This window comes from Haematobia irritans, chromosome 3, assembly GCF_050003625.1.
Source record: "Haematobia irritans isolate KBUSLIRL chromosome 3, ASM5000362v1, whole genome shotgun sequence".
NCBI classification, from domain to species: Eukaryota; Metazoa; Arthropoda; class Insecta; order Diptera; family Muscidae; genus Haematobia; species Haematobia irritans.
Genome location: NC_134399.1, coordinates 164,804,510 through 164,829,039, shown reverse-complemented (window position 1 = coordinate 164,829,039; position 24,530 = coordinate 164,804,510). Strand labels below are relative to the sequence as shown.

Genomic DNA, 24,530 nt, shown 5'->3' with positions numbered 1-24,530 from the left:
CTAAATTTTCTGTAGAAATAGAATTTTGACAAAATTTTCGATAGAAATAAACTTCTGACAAAATTCTCTATATGGAAATAAAATTTTGAGAAAATCTTCAAAAAAAAATTAGAAATAAAATTTTAACAAAATTTCCTATAGAAATTAAATTTTGAACAAATTTTCTTTAGAAATGCAATTTTGTTAAAAAGGATTATACCGATTTCTCGAAAGAATCCCCACAAAAATCCCCAAATTTATTGAAACTCCCTGCCAAGTCCCCAACCAATAAATTTTCGTCCTCATTCACGGTAAAATATCCCTAATTAAATTTCTGAGTGGTATCACCGTTGAGACTCGGTTATAAAAAGTAGGTCCCTTGTCATTGAGGTAAATATATAATCGGGCAGCATTCCTTGACAATAGAGAAGCTTACTGGCTGTCTATTGTAATCACGCTACAGTCTTAAATAATGAAACTATCTTGCTGAAATTTTGCACAAAACTCGTCTTTTGTCTGCAAACAGGTCTAGTTCGAAAATGGTCTAAATCGTCCAGCTTTTGATATAACCCCCATATAAACCGATCCCCTATTTGGGGTCGTGACACCGCAATTTTTATCCGTTTTGCCTGATTTTCGAAATCTAGGGGTATGTATAAATAAAAGTGTGGTTGCATAAATAAGTGTGCCGAATATGGAGTGATTCGCTTTAAGTTTTGGTATAGCCTTCCATATAGCCCATTATATTTAACACACCAACATATGATGAAGAGTTTTCGAGGAGGGGCCCCCACCTTTTTGCCGTCATTTTGATAATTGAAAGTTCACCGATTTTCTTAAAATCTGCAGGGAAGAAAAAGGGTGGACCCCTCTATCAAAATTCGATTTGCTTTGATTTTCAAAACTGAGTCCATTTCGGCTTCGACTATTTTGAGTAAAAATTCGGTTTTTTTAAATTTGTGACTTTTGTATTTATACTATTTTCCTAAAGCAAAAATTCGGTACTCAATTTTTTTAAGAGTTTACTCCTATCTCGACGTGTACATGTATTCCATTGAAAATTAAAATTTTCCGAATTATTGGAAATATTAAAAACACCTGTATAGGAATTATAGAGTTAGTAATTAATAATTCTGCGTTTCTGTTAAAATTTGTACATCATTTTCTATACAAATAAAATGTTGACAAAATTTCCTATAGAAATAAAATTTTGTTAAAAGAGATTAAATAAAAATACTCTAATTTATAGAAAGTCCCCACCAAATCCCCAGCCAAGAAACTTCGTTCCCATTAGAATAAAAAAATTTTAAATTTTCATTGTAGGTGATCCAGCGATAAAAACTGGTCTCAACAATTTAAGGGACCTCATCTTAACCAATTTTATACCAACACTCAAAAACCAGTGAACCCAACGGGAAGGAAAAATTAGGTAAGTTTTAAATAAAGTGTATTACAAACACAGATGAAAAAAAAAACTGACCAAATGCATACAATATATAAGTAAATCCGATATATTGTACATATCATGTAAGGTCATATTACTTAGGCAAGAACAAGTCGACGTATTTACAGTATAAAATAATTTAAAAATTAATGGTGTTTTTTTTTCTCAAAAATCTTGTATTATTAAATAATATCCCAGCAAAAAAAAAGCGTCACCAAAAAAGTAATGAAAATGTTCTTTTTGGATCCGGAAGTGGTGAAAAATTGACGCAGAAGCGATGAATTTAACATGGGCTTGACATAAGTCGGAAGTCCTCCATTTCAATAGCCGGTTAATTTGTACCATTTTATGAATTCTTAAACTGTTTCTAACCAATCTAAAACAAAAAAAGTTAAAATTACCCATTAAAAATATGAAAAAACATGTTATAAAAAATGTAATGAAAAAAACTTCGTGGGTAGTTAAAATAAACAACATCATTGGGAGTACACCTTCTGGAAGTGCTTTTAATGTTGTGCCTTTGCTGGGATAGTAACAACAACACATATTTAAAACCATCACCATAATTCACTTCTAAAGGGTGATTCTTTTGAGGTTAGGATTTTCATGCATTAGTATTTGACAGATCACGTGGGATTTCAGACATGGTGTCAAAGAGAAAGATGCTCAGTATGCTTTGACATTTCATCATGAATAGACTTACTAACGAGCAACGCTTGCAAATCATTGAATTTTATTACCAAAATCAGTGTTCGGTTCGAAATGTGTTTCGCGCTTTACGTCCGATTTATGGTCTACATAATCGACCAAGTGAGGAAACAATTAATGCGATTGTGACCAAGTTTCGCACTCAGTTTACTTTATTGGACATTAAACCAACCACACGAATGCGTACAGTGCGTACAGAAGAGAATATTGCGTCTGTTTCTGAGAGTGTTGCTGAAGACCGTGAAATGTCGATTCGTCGCCGTTCGCAGCAATTGGGTTTGTGTTATTCGACCACATGGAAGATTTTACGCAAAGATCTTGGTGTAAAACCGTATAAAATACAGCTCGTGCAAGAACTGAAGCCGAACGATCTGCCACAACGTCGAATTTTCAGTGAATGGGCCCTAGAAAAGTTGGCAGAAAATCCGCTTTTTTATCGACAAATTTTGTTCAGCGATGAGGCTCATTTCTGGTTGAATGGCTACGTAAATAAGCAAAATTGCCGCATTTGGAGTGAAGAGCAACCAGAAGCCGTTCAAGAACTGCCCATGCATCCCGAAAAATGCACTGTTTGGTGTGGTTTGTACGCTGGTGGAATCATTGGACCGTATTTTTTCAAAGATGCTGTTGGACGCAACGTTACGGTGAATGGCGATCGCTATCGTTCGATGCTAACAAACTTTTTGTTGCCAAAAATGGAAGAACTGAACTTGGTTGACATGTGGTTTCAACAAGATGGCGCTACATGCCACACAGCTCGCGATTCTATGGCCATTTTGAGGGAAAACTTCGGAGAACAATTCATCTCAAGAAATGGACCGGTAAGTTGGCCACCAAGATCATGCGATTTGACGCCTTTAGACTATTTTTTGTGGGGCTACGTCAAGTCTAAAGTCTACAGAAATAAGCTAGCAACTATTCCAGCTTTGGAAGACAACATTTCCGAAGAAATTCGGGCTATTCCGGCCGAAATGCTCGAAAAAGTTGCCCAAAATTGGACTTTCCGAATGGACCACCTAAGACGCAGCCGCGGTCAACATTTAAATGAAATTATCTTCAAAAAGTAAATGTCATGGACCAATCTAACGTTTCAAATAAAGAACCGATGAGATTTTGCAAATTTTATGCGTTTTTTTTTTTTAAAAAGTTATCAAGCTCTTAACAAATCACCCTTTATTATCCCCACTTGAGAACACACATATACGCACACTCTCATTATTTGGACATAAATTTCACCACAATCTGACACTTTTGCGCTCAAATCAAATTAACTAAAATAACAATTAGAATTATGCCAATCATCGCATTTATCTTCGCACTTTAACAGACATTGTGTTGAATGCCAAACACTCACACATACTCACACTCACCCAGAAATATAAACTAACCATTTCTAACTTTAAGCGATATTTCAACACGTATGAGTAAGAGAACGACAATGGGATGAACTCACAACAGTCCCCATTGTATCCTCCACTCATATACAAATAAATTCTGGCACTTTATAAACTAAACCACACACCACAAGAGAGAAAAAGCTAGATGTTGAGAGTAGGGTAAATGAAAGCCACTAAACCACTCTACTTATGAATGGTACAGAAAGACCACCACACAAAATTTCGCTCTCATAAAATCTTGGAAAAATCACATAAGTACATGTGTTCATCGTGCAATTGTACAAATCTACTTACACTGTCATAACATGTACATGTACACATGCACATCCCCACGTGGAACTTCCGACAGAGGAATATGTGCGAAAATATAAATGCGATTATTATGCGAATGTTATGACCGGTAATATTTAGATGTACACTTGTTGTGTGGGGGGGGATTGCTTCGATACGACTGGTGACAATCACAAAACAAGAAAATATAAAAATTCTAACCACACTTAGAGAAAATTTGTAATGAATTTACATTAACTATCAAGTGAGACTCAAATTTGGGCGATCACGGAAACTAGAATAAGGGCTGCGAATAAATTGTGAGTAATCTTCTTTAATATTGGCAATAATGCTCAGAGTTGATCTAGACATGTCTGTCCGTCCACAAGAAAGAAAAGTTTTTGGAATATGTTCAACAATATCCCAGCAAAAAAAAGAGTTTCCAAAAAAGTAGTTTGGCCACAAACCCCATTTAATACTAAGACTCGAAACGTCAATTTAAATGTTTGTGATGTGATCGTAATATGACACCAAGGCATAACATTCTAACCACTTATTATTATTTTCGGCGTATATATTTTGTAGCAATATATTTTTTCCTTTCAAACTGAATAAAGAAATTGAAAATTCTAATTTTTGCAAAACATTCTCAAAAGAACTTCCATGGAAGTGAAAAAAGTCAATAGGCACAGGCTCATATCCATTATTATTTTTTTTGTTGATTTTCTATTCTGTTTTGCAGCATTTCTCTGTACAAAATTTTAATTTTAACGCTAAACTGCCAAATAGCGTGTTATCTAAGACTTGTTCAAAAGAATTTCATTGGAAGTAAAAAAAAATACATGGAGAATCTCGGGAGTTTTTTTTTTGCGAAACAACTTTTACTGTTTTTGCTGGGATATTATTCTTATAATTATATTCAATAGAGTATAGAAATCAATAATTTTTATGTTAATTTAAAAATTTCGACAAACTGAAGCGGCGGATCTGTTAGTAGCAATTTGTACCAATTTCCCGTAGCGCATTCATATGACTACGGTGGGCAAAGTTGTAATCCGATTTACGTAGAAATTTTTACAGGGTGTAAAATTAACATTAACAAGCCATGGTTTTACATTGATTTGCCTCAAAGTTTGCACACAATATACATTTGATAGTATCGCCAAGTGTGCCAAATTTGGTTGAAATCGGTTCATATTTAGATATATTTCCCCATATAAGCGTTCATTTAGAGAAATTCACAATTTCACCAGAGTTAGTGAGGTTTATTGCAAATTTCTGGCGCATATTACTAAGTAACGGGCTAAAAATAATATATCGTTGGAAGTTGTTTGAGAGGACTTTCGTCTTATGTGATAAAAAAATAATAATAATTACGAAAATTCATATTTTTTGGTGCAAGGAACAGTTAAAAAATAAAGGGTGATACGGTCAAAATTTGGTCTAGGGAAAACGCGTGTAAATCGGTGAAATCGTTTATTTAAAAAATCAAATTAAATTTCTTTTTCAAGTTCAATTAGTATAAAATTCAGGAAAAATATTCAGTTAGGCTTTCGCTTTTCCAAATCCGAATTGCCGGGCCTCACGCTTGACACCTGCCATCAGATTTTGTACAGCCACCTTGTCCACCTTCTTCGCCGCAGAAAGCCAGTTTGTCTTGAACTGCTACTCGTCCTTAGCAGTTTTTTGGTCTTCTTTAGGTTCCGCTTGACAATAGCCCAGTATTTCTCAATTGGGCGCAGCTCTGGCATGTTGGGAGGGTTCTTGTCCTTGGCGGCGTACCACTCCATGGCCTTTTTACCGTAATGGCAAGATGCCAAGTCCGGCCAAGTACGGAACAACCGTGTTTCTTCAGGAAAGGCAGCAGACGTTTATTCAAACACTCTTTCACGTAAATTTCTTGGTTGACAGTCCCGGAAGCTATGAAAATGCTGCTTTTCAAGCCACAGGTACAGATGGCTTGCCAAACCAGATATTTCTTTGCGAACTTTGACAGTTTTATGTGCTTGAAAATATCTGCTACCTTTCCCCTTCCTTTTGCCGTATAAAACCCCTGTCCCGGACGTAGGTTTCGTCGTCCAGTACGGCTTTATGAATTTTATTGAGTTTTGCATGAAAAATAAAATATTATTGAATAATACCATTCCCAAAATTTGGGTAATTTTTTGTAATTATAATTAAATAACTTTTATGGCAGTAGTATGTTGAAACATTTTACAGTTATTAGTGGGCATATGGGGCGACCTTTTTATATCCGTAAAGAAGAAGTCATCGAAATGGCTGATTTGACAAATTTCAACTGCCTCGGATGAAATTTGCTCCTCCAAGAGGCTCCAAAACCAAACCTCGTGATCGGTTTATATGGGGGCTATATATGATTATGGACTGATATGGACCACTTTTGGCATGGTTGTTAAATATCATATACTACCACCACGTACCAAATTTCAACCAGATCGGATGAATTTTGCTTCTGCAAAGGCACCGGAGGTCAAATCTTGGGACCGGTTTAAATGGGGGGCTATATATAATTATGGACCGATTTCGACCAATTTTTGCATGGGTGTTTGAGGCCATATATTAACACCACGTACCAAATTTCAACTGAAACAGATGAATTTTGGTCTTCCAAGAGGCTCCGGAGGTCAAATCTAGTGATCGGTTTATATGGGGCTATATATAATTATAAACCGATGTGGACCAATTTTTGCATGGTTGTTAGATACAATATACTAACACCATGCACCAAATTTCAGCCGGATCGGATGAAATTTGCTTCTCTTAGAGGCTCCGCAAGCCAAATCTGGGCATCGCTTTATATGGGGCCTATATATAATTATGGAGCTATGTGGACCAGTTTTTGCATGGTTGTTAGAAACTATATACTAACACCATGCATCAAATTTCAGCCGGATCGGATAAAATTTGCTTCTCTTAGAGGATCCGCAAGCTAAATTTGGGGTTCCGTTTATATGGGGGCTATACGTAAAAGTGTACCGATATGACCCATTTGCAATACAATCCGACCTACATCAATAACAACTGCTTGTGCCAAGTTTCAAGTTGATAGCTTGTTTCGTTCGGAAGTTAGTGTGATTTCAACAGACGGACGGACGGACGGACATGCTTAGATCGACTCAGAATTTCACCACGACCCAGAATATATATACTTTAAGGGGGCTTAGAGCAATATTTCGATGTGTTACAAACGGAATGACAAATTTAATATACCCCCCATCCTATGGTGGAGGGTATAAAAACAAATCCAGTACTGTAGCTCGAACTTGGATTGTCTGCTCCGCGTAGCATAACCGACGGAGGTGCCATAAGAACGTCTAACGCATATTTTAAGACTTTTCGTGGTCAAAGAAAAACGAAGCCGACGAATCGTAAACTCCCATGGACGAAGCCGTGGACATTCCGTTTTGATTTTCGTTCACGATATTGGAAGTCTTAAAATATTCGTAAGACGTTCTCATGGCAACTCCGTTGGTGGCGCAATGTGCCTTGGATAGGAAGCTGAACTTTAAGCTGAATATTGAAGAACGAGCGAGAAAAGGCGAAACCACTTTTTGACCAAAAATTTTAAACTCTAATCCCCAACAGTGAGGCGTTGTGCACACAGACCCCGGGGAATAAACGATATATAGATTTCTATACTGATGGCTCTAAATTGGATGAACAAGTGGGTTTCGGAGTATATGGTAAAGACCTGGAACTACGAATAGCGAAAAGATTACCTAATCACTGTACTATTTTCAGGCTTAAATATTAGTAATAAGAGAGATGGCGAATTGGCTAAGAAGTAATGTTCTAACAAATGCTGGCATTAATATATACTCAGACAGTCAACAAAATCCTTGGACTCTGTGTTCCTTAACTCGAAAACGGCCATCGACTGCCACAAATCTCTCAACGAGATGACTGAGCAGTACAATATTCACCTAATATGTGGGCATACCGGGGAACTGCGAAACGGATGAGTTGAGAAGGCTAGAAACTACGTTACATATTCCAGGGGATTTAGAATCTGTTGGTATGCCTCTGGCACATTGCAAGATCATACTGCGTGAGAAGGCTGTTATAATGGCGAATGCCCGATTGGAGGATTGTAAGGCTGGCAACGACACTAAGCAAATATGGCGCCATCTAAACTTAAGCCGCACACTAGATATGTTAGTGTTTTCAATACGTCAGATTTCACTCCTGATATCTGCTATTTATAAGGGGTCATAACTATTGGCGCGAAGTATAATGACTATATGTAATAGGTACTTTTAGTTAATGTGGTATCACAACGGACTGAATAGTCTAAGTTAGCCTGACAATAAATCGGGCTGCCACTTTAACCTAACCTAACAGTAGCAGATTTTTATACCCTCCATCATAGGATGGGGGTATATTAACTTTGTCATTCCGTTTGTAACACATCGAAATATTGCTCTAAGACCCCATAAAGTATATATATTCTGGGTCGTGGTGAAATTCTGAGTCGATCTAAGCATGTCCGTCCGTCCGTCCGCCCGTCTGTTGAAATCACGCTAACTTCCGAACGAAACAAGCTATCGACTTGAAACTTGGCACAAGTAGTTGTTATCGATGTAGGTCGGACGGTATTGAAAATGGGCCATATCGGTCCACTTTTACGTATAGCCCTCATATAAAGGGGCCCGCAGATTTGGCTTGTGGAGCCTCTAACAGAAGCATATTTCATCCGATCCGGCTGAAATTTTGTATATGGTGTTGGTATATGGTCTCTAACAACCATGCAAAAATTGGTCCACATCGGTCCGTAATTATATATAGCCCCCATATAAACCGATCCCCAGATTTGGGTTGCGGAGACTCAAAGAGAAGCAAATTTCATCCGATCCGCCTGAAATTTGGTACATGATATTGGTATATGGTCTCTAACATCCATGCAAAAATTGGTCCACATCGGTTCATAATTATGTATAGCCCCCATATAAACCGATCCCCAGATTTGGCTTGCGAAGTCTTCAAGAGAAGCAAATTTCATCCAATCCGGTTGTAATTTGGAACATGGTGTTAGTATATGATATTTAACAACCGTGCCAGAATTGGTCCATATCGGTCCATAATTATATATAGCCCCCATATAAAACGATCTCCAGATTTGACCTCCGGAGCCTCTTGGAGGGGCAAAATTCATCCGATCCGGTTCAAATTAGGAACATGGTGTTAGTATATGGTCGCTAACAACCATACCAAAATTGGTCCAATCAAACAAAAATTGGTCCATATCGGTTCATAATCATGGTTGCCACTAGAGCCAAAATTAATCTACCAAAAGTTTATTTCTATAGAAAATTTTGTCAAAATTTTATTTCTAGAGAAAATTTTGTTAAAATTTTATTCGGTTCATAATAAAATTGTCATCATTGTCAAAATTTTATTTCTATAGAAAATTTTGTCAAAATTTTATTTCTATAGAAAATTTTGTTCAAATTTTATTCGGTTCATAATCATGGTTGCCACTTGAGCCAAAAATTATCTACCAAGATTTTACTTCTATAGAAAATTTTGTCAAAAGTTTATTTCTATAGAAAATTTTGTTAAAATTTTATTTCTGTAGAAATTTTTGTCAAAATTTTCTTTCTATAGAAAATTTTGTCGAAATTTTTATTTCTATAGAAAATTTTGTGAAAATTTTATTTCTATAGAAAATTTTGTTAAAATTTTTTTCTGTAGAAAATTTTGTCAAAATTTTATGTCTACTTTGTCAAACTGAATTATATACGTATTGGATCGATCTTTTTTGATTTAATATATACCACGTATGGACTTACATACAATTTAGAAGATGGTGTTAGGAGGTTTTAAGATACCTTGCCATCGGCAAGCGTTTCCGCAACTGAAATAATTCGATTTTGGATGGCAGTATTTAGAAGAAGTTTCTACGCAATCCATTATGGAGGGTACATAAGCTTCGGCCTGGCCGAACTTACGGCCGTATATACTTGTTATGTTTAATGTTATCATTTTCAAGAGGATAAAATGAGGAGACACAATTTGGGGACATCTAATTATGGATCTATTCGAAAAAAATAGAAAAAAAACCTGTTCATGCAAACTATTCTTAGTGTACAATCATATGAAAATAAGTTTTTATATATTCTATTTCTGAACATTCATTGGCTTAGTCATACTAAAGACAAAAGTACTTGAGAAAACAAATCAACCATACGTTAGTTGAAATGAAAATGGGAAATCATTGACAAGAAAATCCACAAGAACAATGCAGACTAGCAGAAGGGAAAACCAAGATATTTGTGGGGGGAACCAAAGAAATTGCAAACAATTGAAATACATATATACATCTAAGAAACCCCATATACATAAAGTACATGTAAGTACGAATTACATTTAGAACAAGGGGATATTTCCGAAAGAAAAGTTTTCGATTCATAGACAATGGTAAGGGCAAACGGATACAACTTGTTTGTTAATGGATATTGACATTTATTTTCATTTGAAATATATTAGCTAGGGTGACGACATAGTAATATTTTTGGTATATTCTCACTGGGCACCACAGCGAAATTGTTAGTAAGATCACTTTACATGCGTTGTGTAATTGGTTCAATACCACAATTTGCGTAAAACACCGTAAAAATAAAATTGAAGATTTTTAACTCCTACATAATGCTGACGACTTCTCTGCAACAAGTAATTTAGAATCTATTACAAAAAGGATGCTTCTTATTATTGAGTTGAGAATAAATCCACATACACAGAAAAAAATATCACCAGAATATTTCCAATTAAAAAGTTAATTGAAGTTGAATGTTTTTTTCAATTAATAAATTAATTGATAGAATTAACTTTTTAATCAAGATAGAAACATTAGGTTAATTAAGTCAATGATTGAAAATTTTAAAATTTTTAATTAAAAAATTAATTGATAGAATTAACTTTTTAATCAAATTCAGAAGACTAAGTCAGTTAAAAAAAGTGATGAACATTTCTTAATCAAAATAAAAACTCTAAGCCAATTCAGATTGTAGTTGAAAATAGTTACCTTTTTAAATAAAACATTAATTGGTGTTTGCATTCAACATCAATTAAATTTTTAATTGAATCAATTAAAAAATTAATTGAAAATTCCTAATGACATCAATTAATTTTTTAATCAAGGATTTTTTCTATGCCCAATTAAAACTGTGATTGATACTATCATTTTCGTGATTGAAGACATTTCAATTAAAAAATTAATTGGATCAATTAATTTCGTGATTGAATCAGAAAAATATTTTTTTGTGTGTACTCTCACTAATTTGACAAAAGTTTAGCCTTGTCCGACGGGAAATGTCTTGGAACTTCACGTGTTTCTTATACACCCCAAAAAAAAGTGACCCCACCGTGGAAGAAAATGTAGGTTTATTTTAGAAAATTTTAACTAAACTAGTTTTCTAATTGCAACATGTTACAAATAAGTTAATACTTTTTGTCAAATTGAAGAAAATGTTTTTAAAAATAATTTTTTTTTGTTGTTTAAGAAAATTTCATATGTTGGAAAAAAAATTGGATTTGAAAATTGTTAAAATGTCTTTAGCTCTGTACGAAGTTCGAGACAGGTACAATTTTAGTAAAATTTACTGATTTGAGAGACTTATGAACTCAATTTAAGCAAACTTATGCCATTTTAGGAAAATATGAACTATTTTATTTTTTAGTAAAATTGTGCACTATATTTGTATACAACCTTTTTTTCTTATTTTTAGTTCACGTCATTAAAGTTTGCAAAAAAATTATTCAAATAAGGAACATTTACTAATATTGTGCAAAATTTTATAAAATCAACTAATCTTCATGAACTAAAATAAAGTTCAGTTTGCATTAGAGCCCCTTTTTTCTGAGTGTAGTGATTTCGATTGGGAAAAAAGTGAAACATTCTAGAAGTTGATTGCAAAATATAAGGGACACTGTCTTAGATTTTGGATCGCTCACAATATTATGAATTAACAATAACGTTGGAATGGTAACATGGTGCTTTTGAAACATATTTGAGGTGATCATATTCCTTCTCTGGGTGAACCTACAGAGTTAGTATGCCACTAATCCATTGAGTCCATTATTAAAAAGAAGGAAATCGCTCAATTAGTGAAAATAGGGCAATAAATCTATGTAATAGCTACATGTAAGTCTAATTCGTTCAGAAGGTTACCTTGTGCTAAATTAGAGTAAGATCGGGTATCAAATAAGGCTTTTATGGTTATAAGGGGTACATTTTTCAAAAACGGGCGATCCATACATATGGGAGCTGGATTATATTTTGCAGGTTTTCTTTATATTTCAGGAGGTTAGGTTAGGTTAGATGGCAGCCTGATGTATCAGGCTCACTTAGACTATTCAGTCCATTGTGGTACCACATTGGTTAACTTCTCTCTTCTCTATATTTCAGTAAATTACCTTGTGCTAAATTTGAGTAATATTGGTTAATAAATGAGGCCACTATGGTCAAAAATAAGGTTATAAAGGGCAAAATTTTCATAATCGGGCGCTACATATATATGGAATCTATATCTAAATCTGAACCGATATTTTGCTCATAGAGTCAGTGCTATAGAAGATTAGAGTAAGCCAAATTTGAGTATGATCGGTTGATAAATAAGGGTTTTATGGCCAAATTTGTGAAAATCGGGTGATACATATACATGGGAGCCATAGCTAAATCTGAACAGACTTCGATGATTTTTTGCACATATAGTAAGTGCTATAGAAATAATTAAATTTGGCCAACTTTAAGTAAGATCGGTTGATCAATAAGGGACTTATGGCCAAATTTGGGAAAATCGGGCGATACATATATATGGGAGCTATATCTAAATCTGAACCGACTTCGATGAAATTTGGCACACTTAAAGAGTGGTCAATTGGTGCCGATCGGTAAGTAAATGACGCCGATCGGTAAGTAATTGAGCGCAATCTGAGCCCATTTTTCGAAATCGGGCGATACATATATATGGGAGCTATATCTAAATTTGATCCGAATTTATCGAAATCGGGCGATACATATATATGGGAGCTACCCAGCAAAAACTAGGTAACCACATCTCATTACAATTGACATTACCAGGAGTAAAGCTGTCATTACACGTTGCATTACATTGCGGCAAGTTATAATGACTAACTTGTAATGACAAAAATAAATACTTCTCGGTAATTTTCGAATTGTTATTCTCAAATTTATAGGCAGTTGTAGTTAACGAATTAATAAAATAGAATAAATGATGGTACCATTAGGTATAATTATTCACATAATCGAGCACTTACATAAAATATCAAAAAGAATATGTAATGTAACGGTAATTCTGAAAATTGTTCCGTTAAGAAATTTTTATCACAAATATTTCATAACAATTGTGTTTAATGACATTGTCATATTATGTTTTAAATAAATGCTTTCTTATACCTCATTCACATTACATTTCCAAAATGCGCTTAAACTAAATTTCAAATGCCATTTGCCTTATAAAAAAGAGACTTAAAATCCACTTTTAGTAGATTTTGAACCTTATGTGAATTGGCTATTGGGTATATTATAACGTAATTCACGAATCCAATTCCCTTAAACAACCTACATTTATTTCTATTTTAAGTGTGAAATTAATTTGCATCTTATTTAGATTATTTATTAGATTTTTTGTTTATTTATACAATATTCGTTTCTATTCAAGTAGTTCTTCTATTACAGCATCACGCGCCATATTTTGATTCATTGTAATCGGCGATAGAAATCAATATTTTCGAGATTTGGTTGACTGAGACAATAAGTGGCTATTTTGCAAGGTTTGGTGTATCTACGAATAAGTCATTACATATTAGGTGATTATATGCTTTAAATGCACTACTTATTTTATGGCCGAAAGTATGCCTGGGGAGAAGTACTTTCCTTCTAGGACATGCGTATGTAAATGTAATCCGAAGCGATGCCAATTAATAAGTGGTTATTAATTTTTAAATAGGCTTACCTACAAGATTACCGGGTAATGAGAGTTTTTGCTGGGTATATCTAAATTTGATCCGATTTTTTCCAAATTAAATAGCGTTTGTCCTTGTGCCAAAAAAAGTCCCACATACCAAATTTCATCAAAATCGGTTAATAATTGCGACCGGAATCCTTCGAAGAACAAACACATGGACGGACGTCAAGGGCTAAATTGACTCAGGACGTGATTCTGAGTCGATCGGTATATATTTTATTGGGTCTAAAATCAATATGTCTGGTAGGCACATTTTTTGGAAGATCAGTAAACCACTAAACCACTATGCGGTTTAGGGTATAACAAGTATATACGGCCGTAAGTTCGGCCAGGCCGAAGCTTATGTATCCTCCACCATGGATTGCGTAGAAACTTCTACTGAAGACTGTCATCCACAATCGAATTACTTGGGTTGCGGTAACACTTGCCGATGGCAAGGTATCTTAAAACTTACTAACACTGTAATATATACCACATAGTCCATACGTGGTATATATTAAACTAAAAAAGGCCGATTACATACGTATATAATTAAGTTTAAAGTTTCTATAGAAATAAAATTTTGACAAAATAAAATTTTGACAACATTTTCTATAGAAGTAAAATTTGGAAAAATTTTCTATAGAAATAAAATATGGAAAAAAATTTTCTATAGAAATAAAATTTGGAAAAAATTTTCTATTGAAATAAAATTTGGAAAAAATTTTCTATAGAAATAACATTTTGACAATGTTTTCTATAAAAATAAAATTTTGGTAGATTATTTTTGGCTCGAGTGGCAACCATGATTATGAACCGATATGCACCAATTTTTGTGTGATTGGGGATCGGCTATATATAACTACAGGCCGATATGGACCAATTATGGCATGGTTATAAGCGGCCTTATACTAACACCACGTTGCAAATTTCAATCGGATCGGATGAATTTTGCTCCTCCAACAAGCTCCGGAGATCAAATCTGGGGAACGGTTTATATGCGGGGCTATATATAATTATGGGCCGATATTGACCAATTCTTGCGTGTTTATTAGAGACCACATTCTAACACCATGTTCCAAATTTCAACCGGATCGGATGAATTTAGCTCCTCAAAGAGGCTCCGGAGGACAAATCTGGGGATCGATTTATATGGGGGCTATATATAATTATGGACCGATGTCGACCAATTTTTGCATGGTCATTAGAGAACATATACCAACACCATGTACCAAATTTCAGTCGGATCGGATGAAATTTGGTTCTCTTAGAGGCTCCGCTAGCCAAATCGGGGAATCGGTTTATATGGGGGCTATATGTAATTATGGACCGATATGGACCACCTTTTGCATGGTTGTTAGATATCATATATTAACACCATGTACCAAATTTCAGCCGGATCGGATGAAATTTGCTTCTCTTAGAGAAATCGCAAGCCAAATTTGGGGGTCCGTTTATATGTGGGCTATACGTAAAAATGGACCGATATGGACCAATTTTTGCATGGCTGTTAGAGACCATATACTGACACCATGTACCAAATTTCAGCCGGATCGGATGAAATTTGCTTCTCTTAGAGCAATCACAAGCCAAATTTGGGGGTCCATTTTTATGGGGGCTATACGTAAAAGTGGACCCATTTGCAATACCATCCGACCTACATCAATAACAACTACTTGCGCCAAGTTTCAAGTCGATAGCTTGTTTCGTTCGGAAGTTAGCGTGATTTCAACAGACGGACGGACATGCTCAGATCGACTCAGAATTTCACCACGACCCAGAATATATATACTTTATGGGGTCTTATAGCAATATTTCGATGTGTTACAAACGGAATGACAAAGTTAATATACCCCCATCCTATGGTGGAGGGTATAAAAGTTAAAAGTGAAATTGGTGAACAAATTTATTATTTGTTGGATGTGAACGATGATGAAGCAATGCAAATGATCGGAAAACGAAATACTTCCGTTCTATGACATGTAAAATTCAATGAAGATAATCCAAGTTTTCACAATTTGGGGTCCTAGCAACTGGCTTGGAAGCTATTGTTTTGCTTGGAAGTGATGTGATTTTTCTTAAATAGGTGATGCCCGTGGTGCACATTTTTTGACATGTCCTTGATAAACGAGGCCGTCATGGCTTGCGTATCCAGTACTAAAAGAAAACAAGCCTATTATCAAACAAATGGTCGTCACGACCACGCTCCAAGGATCATATCCTATTCAGAACCTTGTCTACATGGCCCGAAAGTCGCAAAGTGCTAAATGACAAGATCTCGGTGGCCAATTATGATAACCTCTTCGAGAAATAACAGTGTTTGGAAAATTTTACCGTAAAATAGCAATGATTTCGCTGCGTGTACAGTTGAAAATAAAAGTGCAACAAAAAAACTGATAAAAACAAGTAACGAAAGTCTAAAGTCGGGCGGGGCCGACTATATTATACCCTGCACCACTTTGTAGATCTAAATTTTCGATACCATATCACATCCGTCAAATGTGTTGGGGGCTATATATAAAGGTTTGTCCCAAATACATACATTTAAATATCACTCGATCTGGACAGAATTTGATAGACTTCTACAAAATCTATAGACTCAAAATTTAAGTCGGCTAATGCACTAGGGTGGAACACAATTTTATTAAAAAATATGGGAAACATTTTATATCTGAAGCAATTTTAAAGAAACTTCGCAAAAGTTTATTTATGATTTATCGCGCGATATATATATGTATTAGAAGTTTAGGAAAATTCGAGTCATTTTTACAACTTTTCGACTAAGCAGTGGCGATTTAGCAAGGAAAATGTTGGTATTTTGACCATTTTTGTCGAAATCAGAAAAACATATATATGGGAGCTATATCTAAATCTGAACCGATTTCAATCAAATTTGGCACACATGACTATATTACTAATTGTACTCCTAGTGCAAAATGTCAACCCAATTGGGCCAAAATTCTGGCTTCTGGGGCCATATAAGTCCATATCGGGCGAAAAATATATATGGAAGCTATATCTAAATCTGAACCGATTTCAATAAAATTTGGCACACATGACTATACTACCAATTGTACTCCTTGTACAAAATTTCAAGCTAATCGGGATAAAACTCTGGCTTCTGGATTCTTGGTTCATATAAGTGCATATCGGGCGAAAGATATATATGGGAGCTATATCTAAATCTGAAGAGATTTCAACCAAATTTGGCACGCATAGCTACAATGCTAAATCTACTCCCTGTGCAAAATTTCAACCAAATTGGGCCAAAACTCTGGCTTTTAGGACCATATTAGTCCATATCGGGCGAAAGATATATATGGGAGCTATATCTAAATCTGAACCGATTTCAAACAAATTTTGCACACTTGACTATACTACCAATTGTACTCCTAGAGCAAAAATTCAACAAAATTCGGCCAAAAATCTGGCTTCTGGGGCCATATAAGTCTATATCGGGCGAAAGATATATATGGCAGCTATATCTAAATCTGAACCGATTTCAATCAACTTTTGCACACTTGACTATACGACTAAGTGTTATGTTTGTACAAAATTTCAAGCAAATCGGTATAAAGCTCTGGCTGCTGGGTCCATATTAATGCATATCGGGCGAAAGATATATATGGGAGCTATATCTAAATCTGAACCGATTTCTTCCAAAATCAATAGGGATCTATTCTGACCCAAATTAGGAACATGTGCTAAATTTGAAGGCGATTGGACTTAAATTGCGACCTAGACTTTGATCACAAAAATGTGTTCACAGACAGACGGACGGACAGACGGACATGGTTATATCGACTCAGGGACCCACCCTGAGCATTATTGCCAAAGACACCATGTGTCTATCTCGTCTCCTTCTGGGTGTTACAAACATATGCACTAACTTATAATACCCTGTTCCACAGTGTGGCGCAGGGTATAAAAAAATATTTTGTTTGGCAAGATATCACAAAATTTTTAAATTCACATCCAAACAATTCAATTCGGATCACTCTTTAACAAGTCTGTTGAAATGGTGGACGTCCGTCGCATGACAAGCCCATGTTCATCGCTTTTGCGTCAAGTTTGCACCACCTCCAGATCCAAAAACAACATTTGCACTATTTTTTGATGACTTTGTTTTTGCTGGGATATTGGTGTGAGTAAACTAAAAATATTCTGATACTTGAAATAAACGTTAACTTTAAGATTTTGTAAAAAAATTAATTACTGGGTGATTAAAAATAAGACTTCTTGTCGAAAAAATCCTTTAGAATGTATGACTCGTATTAAACAATTCGCAAATTTTTGATAATTGTAGACATAAAAGGCTGCAGTTGAAAATCAGAGATATGTAGATATTGATATTATTGGAAAATACTTTGCTTTAAGTTTTTACTTTGTAATAATATAAAATGAGCAAAATCTTTAATAAGTTGATTTTCTGATTTTAGTTACTTAGTTATGTATTCTTGCCAACCCTGAATTGTTAAATACCCAAAAAGTTTAAATCTTCAACAAAATTCGTTGTTGCAAAACTTCGGAATACTGCCAGTCTGTTCTGTGTTGATGCACCTTATGCGGTAAATGTCTGTAAAATGCTAAAATTTCTATACACTTGGCCTTCATTCTCTGTTTCTCTCCCATCTATATTGGATGCATGTGAGAATACACACCCTCTCTTTTAAATATATACGCACTTGTGTACATGAATACACACCAGTTCAAACATGTACATTAATTAAGTTGAGTGTGTAAGGTCAGTCAATGGATGGATGCTGGAGTTGGGTTGACGGATCTTTGGCATCTACTATTATATGTATGTGTATGGGGGGTGTGTATGTGTGTACGAGAGTATTTTGTAATGATGAGATGAGTGCTTAACAGGGAAGCACAAGGATGTAATGTGTATTATATGCACATATTTGGTAATGCTATTTTGTGTATGTGTGTCTGTGTGTGTGTGTGTGTGTATTTAGGGTTTAGTTTGTTCTTTAGTTTAGAGAGCATTGTAGAGTAGAGCATTGCATACTTACCCGAGTCCTTAATCCAGTAGTTAATTGATTTGGGGAATGCCTCTACGTGACATTCAATTTGAACATCAGTGCCAAGTGGTGCACCGACTAATTGATTTGGTACTTGAATAACTGGATGAACTGTAATGACACAACCATAATGAAAAACAACAAAAATCCTATTAGTAATTCTACAACATTAGTGATAATAATTTTCTACTAGATATGGGTACATCTAACATTGACGAATGGTACAGATGGTTTAAGGCATAAAAATATGACAATTTATTGAAATTAATTGAGAAGAGGATATCATACAAATCGGTTTCAGAAAGAAACTTAAGTATAACAAGTAAGGAAATTCTAAAGTCGGGCGCGGCCGACTATATTATACCCTTCACCACTATGTATAACAACATCTTAACGCCTTCAAATTTGTTAAGAGCTATATAAAGCTTTATTTTCCCATATACAAATATTTAAATATGAAGCGATTTGGACAAATTATTTTAAACTTTCACCAAATGTCTAAACTCAAAGTTTTAATTGGTAAATGACCGAGACGGACCACAATGTTAGTAAAAAAACAAGTAAGGAAAGTCTAAAGTCGGGCGGGCCGACTATATTATACCCTGCACCACTTTGTAGATCCAAATTTTCGATACCATATCACATCCGTCAAATGTGTTGGGGGCTATATATAAAGGTTTGTCCCAAATACGTACATTTAAATATCACTCGATCTGGAAGAATTTGATAGACTTCTACAAAATCTATAGACTCAAAATTTAAGTCGGCTAATGCCTAGGGTGGAACACAATGTTAGTAAAAACAAGTATATAAAGCAGTAAATTCGGCCGGGCCGAATTTTAAATACCCACCACCATGAATCAAGTATAATAGTTTACTATGAAAACTCTTCGTCGTAGTGGGTTACTTGATAATATATAGAATTGTAGGGGGTTTGATGACAAATATTCTCCCAAACGAGCCAGCTCCCGAAGACAAACTTTAAAGATTCTACCTATGAAGGCCAGATAAGATTCTGGATTTATGAGAACCAATTTTGTTTGAGTTTTAGAGAAAATATAAACAAATCGTGTATATGTTGAAATTACGCCTTGACTTAAAATCTTAAATCTGTAGATTTTTCCGCATTTTTTTAAATACGATGAGTAAAATCTGGAACTTTTACTTTCAGTTTAAAGCAATTTTCATGATCAGTGCGCCTGCTATACCCTGAAAGAGGTGTTTTCTTTTTTGAGAAAGCAAAGTTTTCGTTTGACACAAATTTTAGAGACAATCGTTGAATAAACGAAAACACTTTATAAGAAAAAGACATTTCGTTTGTCTAAAATTTTATTATAAATTACTAATTTCCAGCAAATCGGATAAAAACTAAGGATTCTAGAAGCCCAAGAAATAAAGCCGGTAGATCGGTGTATATGGGGGCTATAGCAAAACATGGACCGATAGGCACCATTTGCTACTCACATATTTGTGATCTTAAAATACCTCCAGATTTTCAATTTCAAATAAATCGGCCAGAAAATATAGTCTCTAGACGCTCAAGAAGTAAAAATCGAGAGATCAGTCTATATAGGGGTTATACCAAGCACACCTTTTTATGGTCCCAAAAGAACTCTACATTTTCAATTTCAGAAAAATCGGATAGAAAATATAGTTTCAGTCTCTATGGGGGCTATATCAAAACATGGACCGATGAGCACCATTTTCGGCATACCTTTTTATGGTCCTCAAATACCTCTAGATTTCCAATTTCAGGCTAATCGGATGGTAAATATAGTTTCTAGAAGCCCTAAAAGCAAAATCGGGATATCGGTCTATATGGGGGCTATACAAAAACATGGACCGATGAGAACCATTTTCGGCACACCTTTTTATGGTCCTCAAATACCTCTATATTTTCAGTTTCAGGCAAATTGGATAAAAACTACGGGTTTTGTAGGCCCAAGACTCCAAATCGGGAGGTTGGTTTATATGAGGGCTATATCAAAACATGGACCTATGCGGACCATTTTCGACACATCTCTTTATGGTCCCAAAATACCTTTAGATTTTCAATTTCATACAAATCGGATAGAAAATACTGTTTCTAGACGCGTAAGAAGAAAAATCGGGAGATCGGTCTATATGGGGGCTATACCAAAACATGGACCGATATGGACCATTTTCGACACACCTCTTTATAGTCCCACAATACCTCTAGATTTCCAATTTCAGGCAAATCGGATGGTAAATATAGTTTCTAGACGCCCAAGAAGCAAAATCGGGAGATCGGTCTATATGGGGGCTGTATCAAAACATGGACCGATGAGAACCATTTTCGGCACACCTTTTTATGGTCCTCAAGTACCTCTATATTTTCAATTTCAGGCAAATTGGATAAAAACTACGGGTTTTATAGGCCCAAGACTCCAAATCGGGAGGTTGGTTTATATGGGGGCTATATCAAAACATGGACCTATGCGGACCATTTTCGACACACCTCTTTATGGTCCAAAATACCTCTAGATTTTCAATTTCAGACAAATCGGATAGAAAATACTGTTTTTAGACGCCTAAGAAGTAAAATCGGGAGATCGGTCTATATGGGGGCTATACTAAAACATGGACCGATACGGACCATTTTCGACACACCTCTTTATAGTCCCACAATACCTCTAGATTTCCAATTTCAGGCAAATCGGATGGTAAATATAGTTTCTAGACGCCCAAGAAGCAAAATCGGGAGGTCGGTTTATATGGGGACTACATCAAAACTTGGACCGATATAGCCCATCTTCGAACTTGCCCTGCCTGCAAACAAAAAACTAATCGGTGCCAAATTTCGGGACGATAGCGCCATTATTGAAGGCTGTAGAGTGATTACAACAGACAGACAGACAGACAGACAGACAGACAGACAGACGGACAGACGGACATCGTTATATCGTCTTAGAATTTCTCCCTGATCAAGAATATATATACTTTATATAGTCGGAAATCGATATTTCGATGTGTTACAAACGGAATGACAAACTTATTATACCCCCGTCACCATTTTATGGTGGTGGGTATAAAAATATGGGAAACTTCGAAAAAAATTATTTATGATTTATCACTCGATATACATGTATTAGAAGTTTAGGAAAATTAGAGTCATTTTTACAACTTTTCGACTAAGCAGTGGCGATTTTACAAGGAAAATGTTGGTATTTTGACCATTTTTGTCGAAATCAGAAAAACATATATATGGGAGCTATATCTAAATCTGAACCGATTTCAACCTAATTTGGCACGCATAGCTACAATGCTAATTCTACTCCCTGTGCAAAATTTCAACTAAATCGGAGTTAAAAATTGGCCTCAGTGGTCATATGAGTCTAAATCGGGCGAAAGCTATATATGGGAGCTATATCTAAATCTGAACCGATTTCAACCAAATTTTGCACGCATAGCTATAATGCTAATTCTACTCCCTGTGCAAAATTTCAACTAAATCGGAGCAAAAAATTAGCCTCTGTGGTCATATGAGTGTAAATCGGGCGAAAGCTATATATGGGAGCTATATCTAAATCTGAACCGATTTCAACAAAATTTGGCACGCATAGCTACAATGCTAATTCTACTCCCTCTGCAAAATTTCAACCAAATTGGGGCAAAACTCTGGCTTCTGGGACCGTATTAGTCCACATCGGGCGAAAGATATATGGGAGCTATATTTAAATCTGAACCGATTTCAATAAAATTTGGCATACTTGACTTTTAAGTAAATTAGGGTAAAACTCTGGATTCTGGGGCCATATAAGTCCATATCGGGCGAAATATATATATGGGAGCTATATCTAAATCTGAACCGATTTCTTCAAAAATCAATAGGGATCTATTCTGAGCCAAAACATATACTTGTGCCAAATTTGAAGTTGATTGGACTAAAACTGCGACCTAGACATCTCTAACATCTCTTGTAATTGTTCAAGCAAATTATAAAATAACGTCTTGATTTGAAACCTTAAATCTGTAGAAGTAAAATCTGGAAATTCTACATTGAGTTTCAAGCAATTCTACACCCTCAAGAAGTGAAGTCGGTCTATGTGGAGGCATTACCAAATGGACCGATAAAAACTAAATCCGATACATGTTTTTGTGAGCCTAAAATACCAGAATACTTACAATTTCAGGCAAATCAGATAAAAACTACGGTTTCTAGAATCCCAAGGAGTTAAATCGGGAGATCGTTTTTATGGGGGCTATACTAAAATATGAACCGATACTCACCGTTTTCGGCGCACCTCTCTATGACCCGAAAATACCTCTAGATTTCCAATTTCAGGCAAATAGGATAAAAACTTCGGATTCTAGAAGCCCAAGAAGTAAAAACGGGAAATCGGTCTATATGGGGCCTATACCAAAATATGGACCGATACTCACCATTTTCGGCACTCCTGTTTATGGTCCTAAAGTACCTCTAGATTTCCAATTTCAGACAAATTGGATAAAAACTACGGTTTCTATAAGCCCAAGACCCCAAATCGGGAGGTCGTTTTATATGGGGACCATACCAAAACATGGACCGATACTCACAGTTTTCGGCACACGTATTTGTGGTCCTACAATACCTCTAGATTTCCAATTTCAGGTAAATTGAATAAAAACTGCGGTTTCTATAAGCCCAATAAGTAAAATCGGGAGATCGGTCTATATGGGGGCTATACCAAAATATGGACCGATACTCACAATTTTTGGCACACTATTTGTGGTCCTGCAATACCTCTAGATTTCCAATTTCAGGTAAATTGAATAAAAACTGCGGTTTCTATAAGCCCAAGAAGAAAAATCGGGAGATCCCTCTATATGGGGGCTATACCAAAACATGGACCGATACTCACCATTTTTGGCACACCTCTTTATGGTCATAAAATACCTCTAGATTTCAAATTTCAGGCAAATTGGATAAAAACTACGATTTCTATAAGCCCAAGACCCCAAGTCGGGAGGTCGGTTTATATGGAGACTATATCAAAACCTGGACCGATATAGTCCATCTTCGAACTTGACCTGCCTGCAGATAAAAGACGAGTTTGTGCAAAATTTCAGCACGATTGCTTTATTATTGAAGACTGTAGCGTAATTACAACAGACAGACGGACATCGTTATATCGTCTTAGAATTTCTCCCTGATCAAGAATATATATACTTTATATAGTCGGAAATCGATATTTCGATGTGTTACAAACGGAATGACAAATTTATTATACGCCGGTCACCATTCTATGGTGGTGGGTATATGTTCAAAATATTGAAAATATTTAAATTGCATAAAATTTCGCAAAGCTTCATTTATGATTTATAGGTCGATATATACGAATTAGAGTATAGGTAAATTTTAATCATTTTTTGCGAATTTTCAACTTAACAGTGATGATTTTACAAGGAACATGTGGGTATTTTGGCCATATTTGCTAATATCGGAAGAACATATATATGGGGGCTTTGTCTAATTCTGAGCCGATTTTGATAAAATTTGACACACATTGCTAAAATTTTTAATTGAACTCTCTATGCAAAACATCAAAATTTTCGAAATGAAACTTTTACCTCAGTGGTCAAATGAATCAAAATCGGCCGAAAGATATATATGGGAGTTATATCTAAATCTGAATGGATTTTAACCAAATTTGGCATGTGTTGCAAGAATGTTAATCCTACTGTCTGTGCTAAACTTCACGTAAATCTGAGTGAA

The 24,530-nt window shown here is 35.3% G+C and overlaps 1 protein-coding gene across 1 annotated transcript in view; it reads right to left on the bottom strand.

Moving 5' to 3' along the window:
• The window catches only part of DIP-alpha (Dpr-interacting protein alpha), a 230,152-nt gene that overhangs the window by 23,458 nt on the left and 182,164 nt on the right, over positions 1-24,530 (bottom strand). The window contains exon 7 of the mRNA XM_075299884.1: positions 18,806-18,925. Coding sequence (XP_075155999.1) covers positions 18,806-18,925 — 120 coding nt within the window. The remainder of the gene's footprint in view (positions 1-18,805; positions 18,926-24,530) is intronic.